Source organism: Pseudorca crassidens, chromosome 5 (genome assembly GCF_039906515.1).
Source record: "Pseudorca crassidens isolate mPseCra1 chromosome 5, mPseCra1.hap1, whole genome shotgun sequence".
Lineage (NCBI taxonomy): Eukaryota > Metazoa > Chordata > Mammalia > Artiodactyla > Delphinidae > Pseudorca > Pseudorca crassidens.
Genome location: NC_090300.1, coordinates 133,583,085 through 133,600,111, shown reverse-complemented (window position 1 = coordinate 133,600,111; position 17,027 = coordinate 133,583,085). Strand labels below are relative to the sequence as shown.

Below are 17,027 nucleotides of genomic sequence, written 5' to 3'. Positions count from 1 at the left end.
ATGCATAATCTTTAACTTCCTCAGGTGATTCTGAATGTAGCCAAATTAAAAAATTATATATTGCTCTCACTCTGGTCCTACACAGTCCTGCTAATTGATTTTGATAAATACAGCTGACCCTTGAACAACACCGGGGTTAGGGCACTGACCCCCCTCACAGTCAAAAATCCACATATAACTCTACAGTCAGCCCTCCATGGCATCCATGGCTTTAACCAACCACTGATAGTGAAATACTGTAGTGTGTCTTTATTGAAAAAGATCTGTGTATAAGTGGACCCGTACAGTTCAAACCCATGTTGTTCAAGGGTCAACTGTATATTTTAAATGGTGGAGAAGTTACAGAAGAGGTTCCTAAATTTAGTAAAGGTAATTTGACATTTCTTGAAAGATACATGTGGGCTCTTAAAAATGCGATTAATTTGAGTGCTGGGTTTATTTACATACAACTCTCCGGGACCTAAGAAAAAAATGAAAGCAGTCTGCAATATATATGCAAGAAGAAAACAGAAATATATGATAGAGGATAAAAAGTAGGAAAAACGTGACCAAGGAGAAGAATGGAGGAAGAAGCCATTCTAAATAATAGAAAGAGAATGGAGACAATAAGTAAAGGTAAACTTAAAACATTTTAAATAAACGATTGTGTTTAATTACAGAATACACTATGATTGTACAAATGCCAACACAAAAGAATGAAAGTTCCTCTATTCCCACCTGTTATTTACCTTTTGAGAATTTCTTATACACACATACACACAAACTTTCTTTGTTAGTTTTTCAAAAATATACATATAGGTTAGTACTATTTTGCAACTTGATTTTTTTCACTACTCAGTAGCACATCATGAACCTCTTCTGGTTCAGTATATACAGAACTTACTTGTGTTTAATGGCTGGATATGTCACTCATGTTCAGTAACATGAACATACTGTAATTTATTTTACCAATCCCTTTGCTGATGGACATTTAGGTTAACTTCATTGCTTTGCCATTACAAGTAATGCTGAAATGAACATCCTCTTCATATACAAATATACATATATATATATATATATATATATATATATATTTTGCGATACGCGGGCCTCTCACTGTTGTAGCCTCGTCCGTTGCAGAGCACAGGCTCCGGACGTGCAGGCTCAGAGGCCATGGTTCATGGGCCTAGCCGCTCCGCCGGCATGTGGGATCTTCCCGGACCGGGGCACGAACCCGTGTCCCCTGCATCGGCAGGCGGACTCTCAACCACTGCGCCACCAGGGAAGCCCTACAAATATAATTTATTATATATTCTCCACATATACGTAACATATAAAATTCAAATTATATATATATTATATATATTTACTTGCATTTGTGCAAATATTTCTGTAGGCCTGATTCCTGGGCAAAAGGAAATGCCTTACTCTTCTGCCTTTTTCTATATGACAAATTTCTGACTTTATTTGTTAACTAAGAAATGACTTCTGTTTCAAAATATGCCAAATGCATGCAGCTCTCAGTAGCACACACTATAGATTAGGACTTGGTGAACTTGAGGACTGAAAGGATTTCTTGGCCTGCTTGCCTGGAAAGTGCAGTGGTCCCTTGTAGACCTTTTGTCTTCATTATTTTCAAAATTTCTTCTAAAACGAAAATTAAAACAAAAGGTAAAATCCAATTAAATCATATGGTGAAGGACATATTATCACTAAACAGTTTAATAAGATGATAGACAGACTATCTACAAATTCTATTTATCTAAGAAAATAGCATATACCATGTAATTTCTATTGAAGTGAACTTGGACTTCAGACAGATGAAAGCACCTTGGATTTTCAGGGTGTTGCTGAGAATTCTAATCAGACTGAATAACTGCTTTGCAGTGGTAGCCTACTCTGGACTCAACAGAAACGTTAGTTATACTTACTATTACAGTAAATGATTCATTTTTTAGTTGCTTGGCTCTAATCTCTGCCCTATATCCTCCCTTTTGGATGAAAAATGCCAACGAGCGTGTGTGCAAATCATATACTGACATTGAAAAGTGGTAGTAAATGAAGTAGCTTATTTCTTTAAAGGTACTGAAAAAAGCAAGACCTTCTCTTTCTAAATAACTAACACTAAAAAGATGAAACCAAGAAACTGAGGTCACAAAAAACAAACCCTCAAAACCAAACAATCTGAAAACCCTAGTTAATTATGATGTGATTTGAGGGGCTGAGAATGTAACATATAAGATAATAATCAAACCTGAGATGTACAGAAAAGAGAAGAGAGATTATGGTCGATTTAGTTAACCAAGTAATCTGAAAACCAAGATATAAAAATCCTATCAGGAGATACCTTTCATGATAAAACTTCAGATGAACTAAAGAGTATGCAGCAGAACTGCCAAGACATGAAGACTAGAATATAGAGAGAAAATTCACAGAGTGAACTGAGGGTGAGGTGTTTTAAGAAGATTATAGATTCTGTATTTGAATATTAGTTGATAAATTAGGGAAAAAAATCACCCTCACTCCAAAAAAGACAATACTCTTTAAAATCAGAAAAATCTACCTCTAAAAAATCTCTCTCCTCTTTCAACATGAATGTTATGTCTGTATTATCTGTTGTCAGTGATTACATTCATTAACATTCTGGGTTACTACCATCTTTGACATAATTAGCCTTGATTTCAGCAAAGTAAATGGTTAAAAGATCAACTGGTCTGTATTACCTGGATTGTTTTCTTTAATGGTGACTAAATAGAACAATCCTCTTGGTGAAAGGAGCTCTGGAGCCAGTGGAAACAATCTGTCCATGACTTCACGACCATTTCGGCCACCAGCCCAAGCTGCCTCTATCCCGTGACTCCTTACCTGTGACCAATTAGAAAGATTGTTCTGTTTTGACTTAAGTTACATTAAAAAAAACTGAATCTTTTTGACAAGTAACGTTCACCAAACAGTAATGTACTTTTTATTTTACTGCTGATGAGGAGGCAGCAGTAAAGCTGAATCTGAGCCCCATCATTTCCTAGCATGTGTGACCTTGCATAAGCCTGTAATCTTTTTTTTCTTTTGCCCTTGGGATAAATCTTTGTGTGATTAGCAACATAAAGCTAAAGGTCCTAAATATCTGTCACCATTTCACACTTAATTATGGCAGCTGGCACTACAGGAGAAAACTCCCTTACAGAACCCTTCATGTCTCCAAATCTTATATAGATAAGTCTGTAATCTTGATGAATTAGTTTCCTCTCTTACCTGTAAAATTAGAAAAACAACAGTTTTATCTGTAAAATTAGGAAAATGGTAAAAAATTATTTTTGTCCTTTAGGAATAAATGAGGAAGTATATTTAAAGTTTGAGAACAGTGCTCTGTGCATAATAATGTGGTTTAATAATAGTTGATACTATTAATACAATGTTTAAATTCTTAATATAGAACAATTAGGAAGAAACTAAAAGGGAGAACTTGTATTATAAGAGATCTACTTTGCAGAAACAAAGTTTCAAAATGTCCCACTGTATCTGGCTGTCTTCTAGATTACTGAGAGTACTACAGCCCTTTTTCAGGAACCCACTTATTACATAAAAGTACATTGAAGCATTTTTTCCTACAATGATCTAATTATAGTATAGAAACAAAACCCATGAGTTTATATAGCATTAAAAATCTTTAGATGCTTAACACTGTATATTGTTTCTAAAACTTAAGAATACATCGAGAGATGAATGGATAAAGAAGATGTGGCACATATATACAATGGAATATTACTCAGCCATAAAAAGAAATGAAATTGAGTTATTTGTAGTGAGGTGGATGGACCTAGAGTCTGTCATACAGAGTGAAGTAAGTCAGAAAGAGAAAAATAAATACCGTATGCTAACACATATATATGGAATCTAAGAAAAAAAAAAAGTGGTCATGAAGAACTTAGGGTCAGGACAGGAATAAAGATGCAGACCTACTCGAGAATGGACTTGAGGACACGGGGAAGGGGACAAAGTGAGAGAGTGGTAGTGTATATATGGACATATATACACTACCAAATGTAAAATAGATAGCTAGTGGGAAGCAGTCACACAGCACAGGGAGATCAGCTAGGTGGTTTGTGACCACCTAGAGGGGTGGGATAGGGAGGGTGGGAGGGAGGGAGACGCAAGAGGGAAGAGATATGGGGATATATGTATATGTATAACTGATTCACTTTGTTATAAAGCAGAAACCAACACACCATTGTAAAGCAATTATACTCCAATAAAAATGTTAAAAAAAAGAATATCTTGATGAAATCACTCAAAAACTACTTAAACCCTAATACAATTATTTTCTTCCTAATCCCTTTAATGGTTTTTGTCCACATTTTAGTTTAAATTATTTCCATACAATTATACATTCTGCTTTTATTCATTTATCATGGCACATATTTCCCCATTAAAAATAATTTCTTGGGAATTGCCTGGCGGTCCAGTGGTTAGGGCTCCACACTTCTGCTGCAGGGGGCATAGGTTTGATCCCTGGTTGGGGAACTAAGATCCCACAAGCCCGTAAAAATGAATTTCTTTATACCTATAACCATATACATGTACAATTAAGAGAAATATGTTCGTATACCTCCTTTTAAAAAAAAAACTGTACTTTTCCCTTTTCTGTTTTGCTTGTCTGCTACCCTCCCATCTTACATACACACACACACGTTTTTCTTTTTTGTCCGTGTTTTACAAAAAAAGGATTATATCTACATTCTTGCCTGTATCTTGCTTTTCTCAACAGTACCATATGGAAATCTCTTCATGTGATCAGGTATAGTTCAATTTCCTTTTTAATGGCTGTATAATATTTTATTGTGTTAGAGTATCATTTCTTATTTAGCTATTGATGGGCATTCAGCATGTTCATTTGCTTAATTTTTTTGTATCTAATTTAAATTATTCTCATATTTATCATAAGCTCCTCAATATAATTTCCCACATAGTTAATAATACTAGGGAATTTATCAGTTCCTCTGCTTTTTTTGTCATGCCTTTCATCCTGGAGACTTCCCTTTTCTAACATTCCAAGAATTCCCTTTTTCTGGGGCCCATATCTTCCCGTTTCTTGGCTTACTCCCTTATTTTGGTGGAGCCCATTCTCTGGATGTTTCACAGGGTAAAGTTACCCATGGAAAGAGTGCATGGTGATGACAGCTTTTGCCAAGCCTGTCCCTTGTCACTTCTGTTTCAGTGTGGACTAGGAGCCCTCTGTGCTGGACCCTGTTTACACACCCCCCAGGGATGCTCAGCCAGGTTTGTCTGCTTGCACTAGAGACCACCCTCCAGGAGGATCTCCTGGCGACAAGCACATTCTCACAGGCCATGGAGGGGAAGTTTTCATCTCTGGAAGGAGTCACGTTCGGTGGTCTGCTGACTGCCTACTACCTGGGCTTTGCTGTGCCTTCCCCTGATCCTTTATAAGTCACAGGTACAAACCAACAGTACCTAACCTCATGTTGAGGGATGTAATAGTAAGTATAGCCACAACTTTTTACAAACTCCTATTATTTGTATGTCTCCTGGATCTAACCTCTAAGTCTCTTAACTTTTACCTTCATTGTTTCGTTTTTTTTATCTTCATGCTCAATGCACTGAAATATTTTCATTTGGTTTCCATACCACTGATTCAGGTCTTGACAGAGACTACATTATCTTTAAATTCATTTCCTAATGTTTTACATAGTAAAACATATTTTCAGGCTCCAGAAAATCTTTGTTGTGCTGTATTTAACCCTGCTCTCCAGCTAATTGCTCAGCTAATGGAAATTATGACACTAGCTCTCTCTGTTGCAACTGTGACAAAGCCCAAGTCATTGCCCACACTCAATTACGTACATAATTACACACACAGCTTAGGAGTAGGAATGTGGGAGAAAGGAAGCCCATTCATCTCACCATGTTCCCAGAATCTCCTCCTCATTCACTAGTCTTCCCAGTAGTCTGTAGACCTGATGAACCATGATTTACTTAACTGTCTCTCTTCTGTTACATATATAGGTTCATATTACTTGTTATCATAAATAAAGGTGCACTAAACATATTTTTGTAAATTACAATTTATATTCTATTGTTAATCATTTTCCTAAATTAGATCTCAAAGACTGAGATTATTGGTCACGCTTGATATTTATTTCCATAGTGCTTTTCTAAAGAGTTTTATTAAGCTGCAGGGACTTCCCTGGTGGTGCAGTGATTAAGAATCCTCCTGCCAGTGCAGGGGAGACGGGTTCAATCCCTGGTCCGGGAAGTTCCCACATGCAGAGGAGCAACTAAGCCCGTGCGCCTCAACTACTGAGCCTGCGCTCTAGAGCCTGCAAGCCACAACTACTGAGCCCACATGCCACAACTACCGAAGCCCACGTGCCTTGAGCCCTTGCTCTGCAACGAGAAGCCACCACAATGAGAAGCCCGCGTACCACAACAAAGAGTAGCCCCCACTCGCCGCAACTAGAGAAAGCCCGCGCGCAGCAATGAAGACCCAACGCAGCCAAAAATAAATAAATTTATATATTAAAAAAAGTTTTATTAAGCTGCATTTCCCTCCACTGCTGTTCACCTTATGACAATGACTTTCCTTCTCACATGAGTTCATATGTCAGGGGAGCAAAAACTTCTCAGTAGTAACAGCAGCAATATAGACCCTTCCCATCTTGGTAAAGGTGAATGTAATATTTATCAGCCTTGCCAGAGAGTGATCATCAAAGAATAAAATAGGTACAATAATTCAGAGGAAAGCTAGCTAGTCCATCACTAAACTTTTGTCTGCTTTGACCATTCTTTCTTTAAACTGGGAAATGGTTACTGCGGTTTTCCTCTTCATCACTGGAAATGCTACAGCAATGCATGTCAGGGTTATAGCTTTTTCCTACCTGAGATGAGGACTGCTTTCCCCCACCCCCACTTCCTGACACCTGTGAAAGGAGGAAAGCTAAGGCTTTCAGAAATAATTCCTATGTGAATTTAAGGTGATTAAAAATATTTTTTTTTTGCAAATTTGTTATTCATGATAAAGGTACACACAGATACATGAATTTAAACACCATGGCTTGATTTGGATGGGATTTTAAAGAATAGATATGGACCACAGTTTGTATTTCCATTAGTTTCAGGTTCCTTTCCTATGTCTACCAATAGTATCCAATAATTGACAATTACAAGTAAAATGAGAGCAGTCTGTGTTATTAGCGGCTGACTGATGTCATATGATGAAGTATGTTTGACTTTTAGGTAGAAAAAAGCTGAAAATATTAGTAATTAAATTTTGTTGTATGTCTTACCTCTTCAGGTGGAGTCACTACATAGGGAGGATTAAACACCAGAAGATCAACTTTTTCCTTCAATCTTGGTAGCAAGCCTTTGACCTAAAAAATGTTCAAAATAGTCAGAATTTTAAGCTGGACCCAGAAATAATAAATAAGTAGATGGATAGATAGATATCCATCTAATCAATCTTTAAATATACTCCCTCATGTTTTTAGAAAAAATGTGTTAGAGAGCCAAATTTAAGACAGAAATGGAGATAAATATCTTCACACTTTCATTCAGATAAAGATTATATGCATTTACCTAAAAATAGGGAAAATAAACTATTTATCAGAATGAACACTCTGCTCTTCAACAGCTCACATGTTTACATTCTGGGCTCACTTTTAGAAGACGGAGGCAAGCTCTCACATATTCTGCATAGATTTGTGCACAACTTTAAAGTTATAGCTGCTAACTTAAACATTTATTTTCTATAACCAAGGGAAATATTTTACAAGATGACAGAAAACATACATGAATGACAAAAATATCAGAAGACAGAATTTTGTTTTTCTTTCTACGTCTTTAATTACTTGTATATGTATTGGCTAAAACAATTAGATATCAAAGAAACAAAGGACTAAAAATAGTGGGAAGAGACCTGAAAACATCAGTTGTTTGGCATTTTATAAATATTTGAACTGATACAACTTTCTATAGAATAAGAAACATGTCTTTTTAAAGAAAGTATATTTAGGGCAAAATGTCATTTAAAGCATCCCTCTGATTGAATTAAATAACTAAGTATTTAAAAAATTATGTCTGATGATGTCATCCTATACCTTCGCAGGCACAGTAAAGTAAAAATGCTGTATCCGGATGAGTTCTCACCCCTAAAGCCATTTCCTTCAAATATTACTTCACACTGACTCTCACTCACGAATTCCAACCCTGTTATTCTTCAAAGGTAATTTCTTTCTCTACTCATTTAAAAAGAGAACAGATAACTATTTTGTGGAACATAATTCAGGTATATCTTCTGCAAGTAGAAAGGCGACTAGTTAATCTGCTGTTCTTTCTAGTAATAACATTGGTGAGGAAGTACATTTGAAATAACCAAAAGCTTTATTTTCAATTCCATAAAGAAATTAAGTTTCCCAATTGTAAAAAGAATTCAAAAATGTAATTTTCAGGAAATGCTGAGTAAGGAAATTAGAAAAGAATTTGCTGTGTAAGCCCTGAGGTACTATATACTAATAATCATTTCAGTACTGGACTTCAAATAAAGGAACAAATTGATACTAAAAAAATAGAAAATTACGGAGTTAAAAAGAAAATGGATTTAAATGAGAAGTCACTGTGGACTGGATAGAAAATCTAATTACAGGCAACCCTCACTCATCCATATCTACCTTTTGAATAGTCTCACAGCACTAGAATAAACCCAAGAATTAAGAAGTAAGCAAAAAAGGCCTCTGACAGCAAGTTTTAAATCCATACAGCAAAAGGTACTCTGTGTGAGAAGCACTTATTCAGAATCCCTTAACTCTTAGTTTAAATACAAGTCTAACTAAATTAATTGTTTGGTATTCTAGCACAAAGCACATGAAAAGAGCCAGGAAAGTGCTATCAATGGGTAGCAGTGAAACATGACAACATAAAGCAAGTGAAAAGACAGACAAAGAGGAGAGAAAATAAAAACTCAAAATCACTGCAGGCTATAGCTACTTAATGTAAAGGCAGAAACACCTGAATAAACCTTAGTCATTATCACGTATAGTACAGAATAATAACTGATATTCATATTAATGACCCTGAATCACTAAAAGGTAAAATTATGTTCATTTTGTTTTAAGAATGTAAGGAAATGCATAAGACATATTTGAAAAAGGTTTTTTTCTAAAACTACAAAAGAAATACAATGAAAGTACTACTTTGTGAACAAACTCAGTTAACCAAAACAATGATTCTCTTTTATATGATAGCTGTGACACCCTATGTCCAGTGTTCTGAATACAAGCAAATGTAAAGAGTTTTGTAATCTGATCACAATACCCATGCTCATACCTATCTCTTCCTACCTTCTTTGCCACAAGTCAACACTCCGCATCATGGTCAGCTTTCGTTACTGAAAGAATGGATTCTGACAGCTTTAGAACTGACTACCACCAGTCATGTTATAAAACAGCTGTGAGACCTCTCAACTTTGATTCAGAAGATGTGGGCTTAAATTCTGGATTTATCACTTTATTAGTTATGTGACTTTCAAAAGTGTCCCTTATCTCTGTTAACAAAAATAGATATTCTGAATTTCTTGTATCTCTAAAGTTTTATTGTTCTATCAAAAAAAATATAATACTAATTATGGACACATTAAAGAAACAACTTTAAAAATTTAGGGACTTCCCTGGTGGCACAGTGGTTAAGAATCCGCCTGCCAATGCAGGGGAAATGGGTTTGATCCCTGGGTCCAGGAGGATCCCACATGCTGCGGAGCAACTAAGCTCGCAAGCCACAACTACTGAAACCCGCGTGCTCTAGGGCCCATGTGCTGCAACTACTGAAGCCCGCATGCCTAGAGCCCATGTACTGCAACAAGGGAAGCCACTGCAATGAGAAGCCTGTGCACCGCAATGAAGAGTAGCCCCCGCTCGCTGCAACTAGAGAAAGCCCGCACACAGCAACAAAGACCCAACGCAGCCAAAAATTAGTAAATTAATTAAAAAATAAATAAAATAAAAATTTAAAGAGTAAAATCACCACACTGATTGAGTATCTTTCTTGATAGTCTAATTTTTAATGGCAGTAACAACTTCTAGTGGTATGTATAGAACTTCTTAGATCTTTGGCTTAATTCCTTCTAAGCTGCAAAATCATTTGTGAGTTTAAAAAAGAGAAAAGCTCAATACCCTTACCAGTACAAGAATAATACATGTCAAGAAGCATGGAAAGCATTTTATATTTCTTATGCCCACCTGTACATACTATTATGATTTTTGCTTATAAAAAGGCATTCACATTTATAACTGAAAAAAAGTTCAGAATCATCCAAATCTTACTAATATAATGTAAAATGTTTTAAAAACTGGAACTGAAAAACGTACGATGTGTAACTTAAAATGATGGTTCTGTAGTCGTCATTTGTTGTTTTTACCTGCCCAGGACCCATTCTGCCTTTCATCTGATTACATGTCCTTGACTTTCATTGGGGAAACTCTACCTCCTCTCATTCTCAATCCAAGTGGCTTGGATTATCCCAACCGAGCTGCTGGAGTGGGACTATGACTCAGGCTCAAGCCAATCATGTGCATATTCCAATCCCCCTTGAGAGATAGGCGTATGACTAAAGCTGATATAAATGGCACTCATTCTGGGGCTTCTGCTAGAGTAACTGAATAGAAAGTGTTTCTTTCCCTGTGAAGTTGCTGAGAAACAAGATACATACATGCAAGCATCTTGTTACCATGAAGGGAACGACTGCTGAGGAATACAGCCACTAGAGAGAAGTTTACAGTTAAGAAAAAGATGCCTGTAACATCATTTGAGTTCCTGAAACTGTTCACTCTTTTTATTAAAGCCAGTTTGAGCATTCTTCTGACTGAAAGATACCTGATCTATACAGGCCAAGAGAAAGTTCCCTTGAATTGTGGAAAAGATGGATTATCTCAGTCAAGAATTTACTTTGTTCAGCGGGTTAAAAGTTAATTAATGACTCAAGTTTCTTTGACCTAAATCACCTTGACCTTAACTTACTTGAAAAGAAAATTAATTATTACAGTACTGGACAAGGACTAACAGCTTACCAAATCGGTAATTATTGGTTGAATGTGGACTTTGTTACAGCGTGCTGTCTCCAGGGTACATGCTGCTGCCTCAGGGTTGACATCAGTGCACCTATAAACAGAAAAAAACCAACTACATCCTGTGTCTACGGACAAAAATTCAAGGAATGCTCTACTCCTTTTACATAAAGTAGATCTATAAAAAAAACTGGAATGCTTTAATAATGGTGAATTAAAAAAAAGAACTCAGGGGCTTCCCTGGTGGCGCAGTGGTTGGGAGTCCGCCTGCCGATGCAGGGGACACGGGTTCGTGCCCCGGTCTGGGAAGATCCCACATGCCACGCAGCGGCTGGGCCCGTGAACCATGGCCACTGAGCCTGTGCGTCCAGAGCCTGTGCTCCGCAACGGGAGAGGCCACAACAGTGAGAGGCTCACGTACCGCAAAAAAAAAAATTGTTATATTGATATAATGTCCAAGAGTAGAAGAATACACTTACATGCACACATATCTGAAGGAATTTATTAAATTATGAATCCAGCAGGAGAATACTATGTAGCTACCAAAACTGAAATTTAAAAGGGAAATGCTCATCATACAATATTAAATGAAAAACATGGGAAATGAAAAAACAATAGAGGAAACACAGTTGGACCATGTGTGGTAAAATTTATAGGTGATTAAAAAAAATTATTTGGTTGCACCTGGTCTTACGAGTTGTGGCACGTGGGCTCCTTAGTTGCGGCAGGTGGGTTCCTTAGGTGTGGCATGCAAACTCTTAGTTGTGGCATGCAGGTGGGATCTAGTTCCCTGACCAGGGATCGAACACAGGCTCCCTGCATTGGGAGCGTGGAGTTTTAAACACTGAACCAGCAAGGTGATTTTTATTTTCTTCTTTATATTTTCTATATTCTCAAATATTCTAAAGAGAAATTTTATTAACTTCCAATTTTTTCTGATAATCAACTTATTTATCTGAAATAAGATTCATTTTTTTATTCCAATAATTTAATAGAAAATTAAAATAATATATAATATGAAAAAAATTGAGAAGATGCTGAGCTGGTGCAGGCCCAGGCTGGCCTAGTACAAAGTTAAGGAGGTAGGGAGGAAGGTGGGGAAGCAGGAGGGAGGCAAACTGCCCTGCACAATGGTGAGGAGGCAGCTCAGAATGTGGTGGGTGTTATCAACGGCTGGCTTGACACTTTGGTGCGTACAATGTACTAAAAAAAACCAAAGGGAATTCTAAATCCTTCTAAACCAGCTGGTGAGGGAAGAGGGCAGGACAAGGATGGGGATGAGGGAACCAGTGTAGGCCTTCTGAAGGCCTCTGAGGGGAGGGGCTGGAATGTACTGTGTGGTTAGCAATGAGGTGGGAATGGATGGAAAAGGGCCAAAGTGAACTGTAACATGCAATGAAGGGATGGAAGAAAGACCCACGACTTGGCCAGCAAAGCTGGGGCAAAGGTCTCGGAAGGGGAGGAAGAGAGCGAGGGACTGGGTCCCAGTAGCTTGGGTGCAGTGGTTAAGAATCCACCTGCCAATGCAGGGGACACGGGTTTGACCCCTGGCCCAGGAAGATCCCACATGCCGTGTAGCAACTAAGCCCATGCACCACAACTACTGAGCCTGCTCTCTAGAGCCTGCAAGCCACAACTACTGAGGCTGCATGCCACAAATACTGAAGCCCACACTCCTAGAGCCTGTGCTCTGCAACGAGAAGCCACTGCAATGAGAAGCCCGCGTACCGCAAGAGTAGCCCCCACTCGCCACCAACTAGAGAAAGCCCATGCGCAGCAACGAAGACCCAATGCAGCCAAAAATAAATAAATAAATTTTTAAAAAAAGATTCAAATTTAGAGATGACCTAAAATTATTATGCTTCTTATATAATTATGCAGTATGATGGAATGGTTTTGAACACGCAGTTATAACTTTTAGGGAAGCATAACTTGCATCTGAATACTTACTACGCTTAAATAGACACTATCAGATACATATTATTTACTTACAAAAATGATTTAATTCAAGCAGTTATATCCATAGTGAATCTCTTAGACCAAGATGTGGATGAATTTGTATACTTACATGTACAATGCTTGAGGACCTATCATAGAGGCTAGGAATGCAGATACCACTCCAGACCCTGACCCTACTTCAAGGCATATTTCCACTCTAAAAAAACAAAATAAAACAAGTATTAGTAGTGGTATTAAAATACACATCTCGGGGGGCTTCCCTGGTGGTGCAGTGGTTGAGAGTCCACCTGCCAATGCAGGGGACACGGGTTCGTGCCCCAGTCTGGGAAGATCCCACATGCCGCGGAGCGGCTAGGCCCATGAGCCATAGCCGCTGAGCCTGTGCGTCCGGAGCCTGTGCTGTGCAACGGGAGAGGCCACGACAGTGAGAGGCCCGCGTACCGGGAAAAAAAAAAAAAAAATACACATCTCGGAAAATAACTCATGCTACTTTTATGTCTGTTTCTCCAGCATCATCCCTCACCTACAAATATATGGAAATATAAAAGAAATTTATAAATAAGCTAATTTCCGACAACCACTTTGTGCTTAATACTGCATAGTTCAAAACTGTTTGGGGGTATGTAATTTATTTTAAGTCTGTAAAATAGTAATATAACAGGTAGCTTTCAATTAATTTCTATAAAACATTACATAAACCATGGAATGTTAATTTAGGGTTGGAAATATTAATATGGAAGACATCAGCCCTTCCAACAAGGAGCTTCTAGTTTGGTATTTCCTAAAATGATAGGATATTATTACAATATTTATTTATGAAAAACATTTTCTCTGTCACTTTGAAGTAATTCATAAGTCCATCAGCATATCCCAGGGAAAGAAAAGTTCCCCCATTCTACTGATAATAGATTTAGAGCAGCAAAGAAATTCCATATTTGTACAGCTTTACACTGAATTGGGAAAATATCTGAGTATCTGATCTTAGAATATTAATAATACTCCTAAGAATGCTATTGAATATAATAAATTCTTGATTCTACTGTATTTGTCCTTCCCTATAATCATATATATACATCAAAGGCACGAATTATCCCCATTACAGAAATAGGTTTGATGGGATATAGGGGGCTCTCTAGCACCTAACTTTCCAAACAACTATTCAAAAACAACAAACTCCAGGGGTTTCTCACTTTTGGAACCATTTCTACACATCTGACAAGCCTTTACTGTGCTGTAGGAAGGTCTGTTGAATCTTACCAGGCGGCTTCTACTTGAAAATAACTATTGTGGCCTCATAAATAATTAAAACTCCAAGACCAGAAATACCCAAGACTTTAAAACAAAATCAGTTCCTTTTACAGCACACTTTGCAAGGCACTTTGTGCTTGTAAATCTTTCTGTGATATCTTGATAGTAAAAGACAAGTTATAAAACAGTACTGTTCCATTCTATATTCCAGTAAATCCAAAAGTTCCATCGTTCACAATGAAAAACTAGTTTAATAATAGTTGGGGCATTTTACACGTGGAAAAATCTGACCAAGAGGGATAAATAAACACAATATGGATCTTTGAAGCCTGACAACTCTTTGTTTCATCCTGAGAAAACCCATTTCAACTCTTGATCTTTACATAAATCTAATTATCCAAGTTTCCTTCATTTAAAAAATGACAATGTAAAGTATTTACTCTTTTTATATTATTAATTTAAAACTTATATGAGCACGTCAACAAATCAATTTTAATACTTATTAGGAGCTAGGGTATATTCTATAGGCAGCTAGCTGCATGTAACTTTAAATTTTTTACAGTTAAATGAAAAAATCAGTACTAGTCACATCTCAAGTGCTCAGTAGTCACATGGGGCTAATGGCTGTTGCTAGATAGCTGAGTATGCTATTCAGTGGGTTTAAATACACTCCCCTACTCCAATATTTTACAACCTCATTTCCTTTTTGTGCCCTTCCATTGCTAGAGGATGCTTTTATGCACTGAGTAAATTAATGCCATGCGACACTGTTATCTACTAAAAGTTGTAATATTAAGACGCAGCGTTTTCAGAATGTTTTGCTTTTGAACGTGTTATAATATCGCTACTCTCAGGGGCTTAGGGTCCTCAGTTAACAGCTGATAGGAAAAGATACATCCCGGCGTGGTGAGGAAGCATGGAGCCCCTGAAACCAAAACACCACCTTGGCAACTGCGGACAGATCCCCGCTAAACTGACTACGTGTATCTACGGAAAAAATCCTCAGTTACGGTGTTCTGGTGTCAACTGTCGCCAAGTGGACCGACACCGCCTCCTCTCGGGGACGGCGGCGACAGTCCTTGCCTTGATCGCCCGCGGCCGCCTCTCCAGGACTCCCGAGCCCTCTCCCGCGGGGACCCTCGCCCTCCTCGCACCCCGTGAGTTCGGCTGCCGCCGCCTCGAGCGCGTCCAGCAGCAGAAATGTGTCCTCCGCGGGCTCGTACACGTCGCTGAAGGAGCCACGGCCCACATGCCTGTGCAATGGCGTAGGGAAACAAGGCGCCGCCATCTTTCGCTCCTCCGGCCCACGCTTATGCGCAATGCGCATGCGTACGTGCAAGGGCGCAGGCCCTGCAGTGGGGGCGGGGCACCGGGGGGCGGAGGGTCACCTCGCTTACAGGTTGTCAGCAGATGCACCTGGAATGTCTAATTAGACGGTTATATAATCTGCAGCTACTAACATTTACTTTCTTCTTTAGAGTATTAAAATTTGTTTTATTTTGTGGACTAGCACCGGATAGAGGCAGCGTCTATTGTTTTTGATTAAGGGGAATGTTTTCTCTCTCTATTCTACACTTAGAAGTTTCCTTCTATTCCTAGTTGGCAAAGATTTGAAAAAATACATAATGTAATGGTTACTAAATTTAACCTTTTTTTTTTCTTTTACATCCATTGAACTTTCAACGTTGAGCCTTAAGATTAAGATTTGTTTTCCTTATTTCATTTTTTAGTAGTGCAATATAGTACAGAAATTGCCTTTCTTATGTTGAATCACGAATGCTCTCTTTTTATAAACCTCACTCGAGCAAAACGATGCATTTTTCTTTTATTTAATACACTGTTAAATTTGAAATGCTAATGATGTAGCTCTGTTTTGTATCAGGGTTATGCTTCCTTAGGACATCGTTTCTGGAGCATTTGATAGAACTACCCATAAAACTGATTGGGCTTGGTGCTTTTAGTGGGTGGTTCTCTGGTGTTTGGGGGAATCTTCTATAGGTTATTAGACTATTCAGGTATTTGCATTCTTTTCGAGTCAGTTTTTGAAATTTCTTTCTCACTAAAATATTTAAATTTGAGAAATAAAAATACAAAGTACTTGGATAACATTTTTTAAAAACCTTGAATATCCAACACCCAGAATTGACAATTGGTAGTATTTTCTCATGTTTCCTTAAAATAGTTCTAAAATATAAGAACTAAAATATTACAAGTGACGTGGGTGTTCTTTCTGTACTCACCTTCAGTTCCATTTTGTAATCCTCAATCCAAAATAACTTATTTCATGGATTTAGGATCCGTCTAACTCATGTTTTCATGCTTTTATTCATACATTCATAGACAACATCTGGTTTATGTGTTTTCATATTTGTGTAACTGGTGATAGGTTGGATGTATTGTTCTTCAAATTTCCTTTTCACTCAACATTATCTGAGATTTGTGTTTTGGTATGTAAAGTTAGTTTACTGCTCTTAATTGCCACATAGTTTTTTGGAAATTATAAAACAATTGCTACCTGGCATGGATAAATATCAATTGGTAAACATTTAGTTTTTTCCAGGTTTTCACTGTTATGAATGACACTGTAATCAACTTTCTTAAACATGGCTTTTTCTGGTCTTTTACAGAAATTTCCTGGGATTCAACCCAGAGTGGATCAGCAGGGTTGTAATGTGTACACATTTTAAAATTTACTTGACATTTTCAAATTTCAAAATTTCTCCCCAAGCTAATTGTACTTATTTATATTTCTGCCACCTCTTTGTGGCAGAT

At 37.6% G+C, this 17,027-nt stretch overlaps 1 protein-coding gene across 1 annotated transcript; it reads right to left on the bottom strand.

Moving 5' to 3' along the window:
• Positions 1-629: 629 nt before the first annotated feature.
• N6AMT1 (N-6 adenine-specific DNA methyltransferase 1) lies at positions 630-15,592 on the bottom strand. Its single transcript, XM_067739275.1, has 6 exons — positions 15,410-15,592; positions 13,117-13,203; positions 11,052-11,142; positions 7,281-7,364; positions 2,703-2,844; positions 630-1,626 (listed from the first exon to the last, which is right to left on the bottom strand). Exons 1-6 carry the CDS (start codon positions 15,580-15,582, stop codon positions 1,520-1,522), a joined length of 684 nt encoding a protein of 227 aa, XP_067595376.1. The 5' UTR covers positions 15,583-15,592; the 3' UTR covers positions 630-1,519.
• Positions 15,593-17,027: the final 1,435 nt, after the last annotated feature.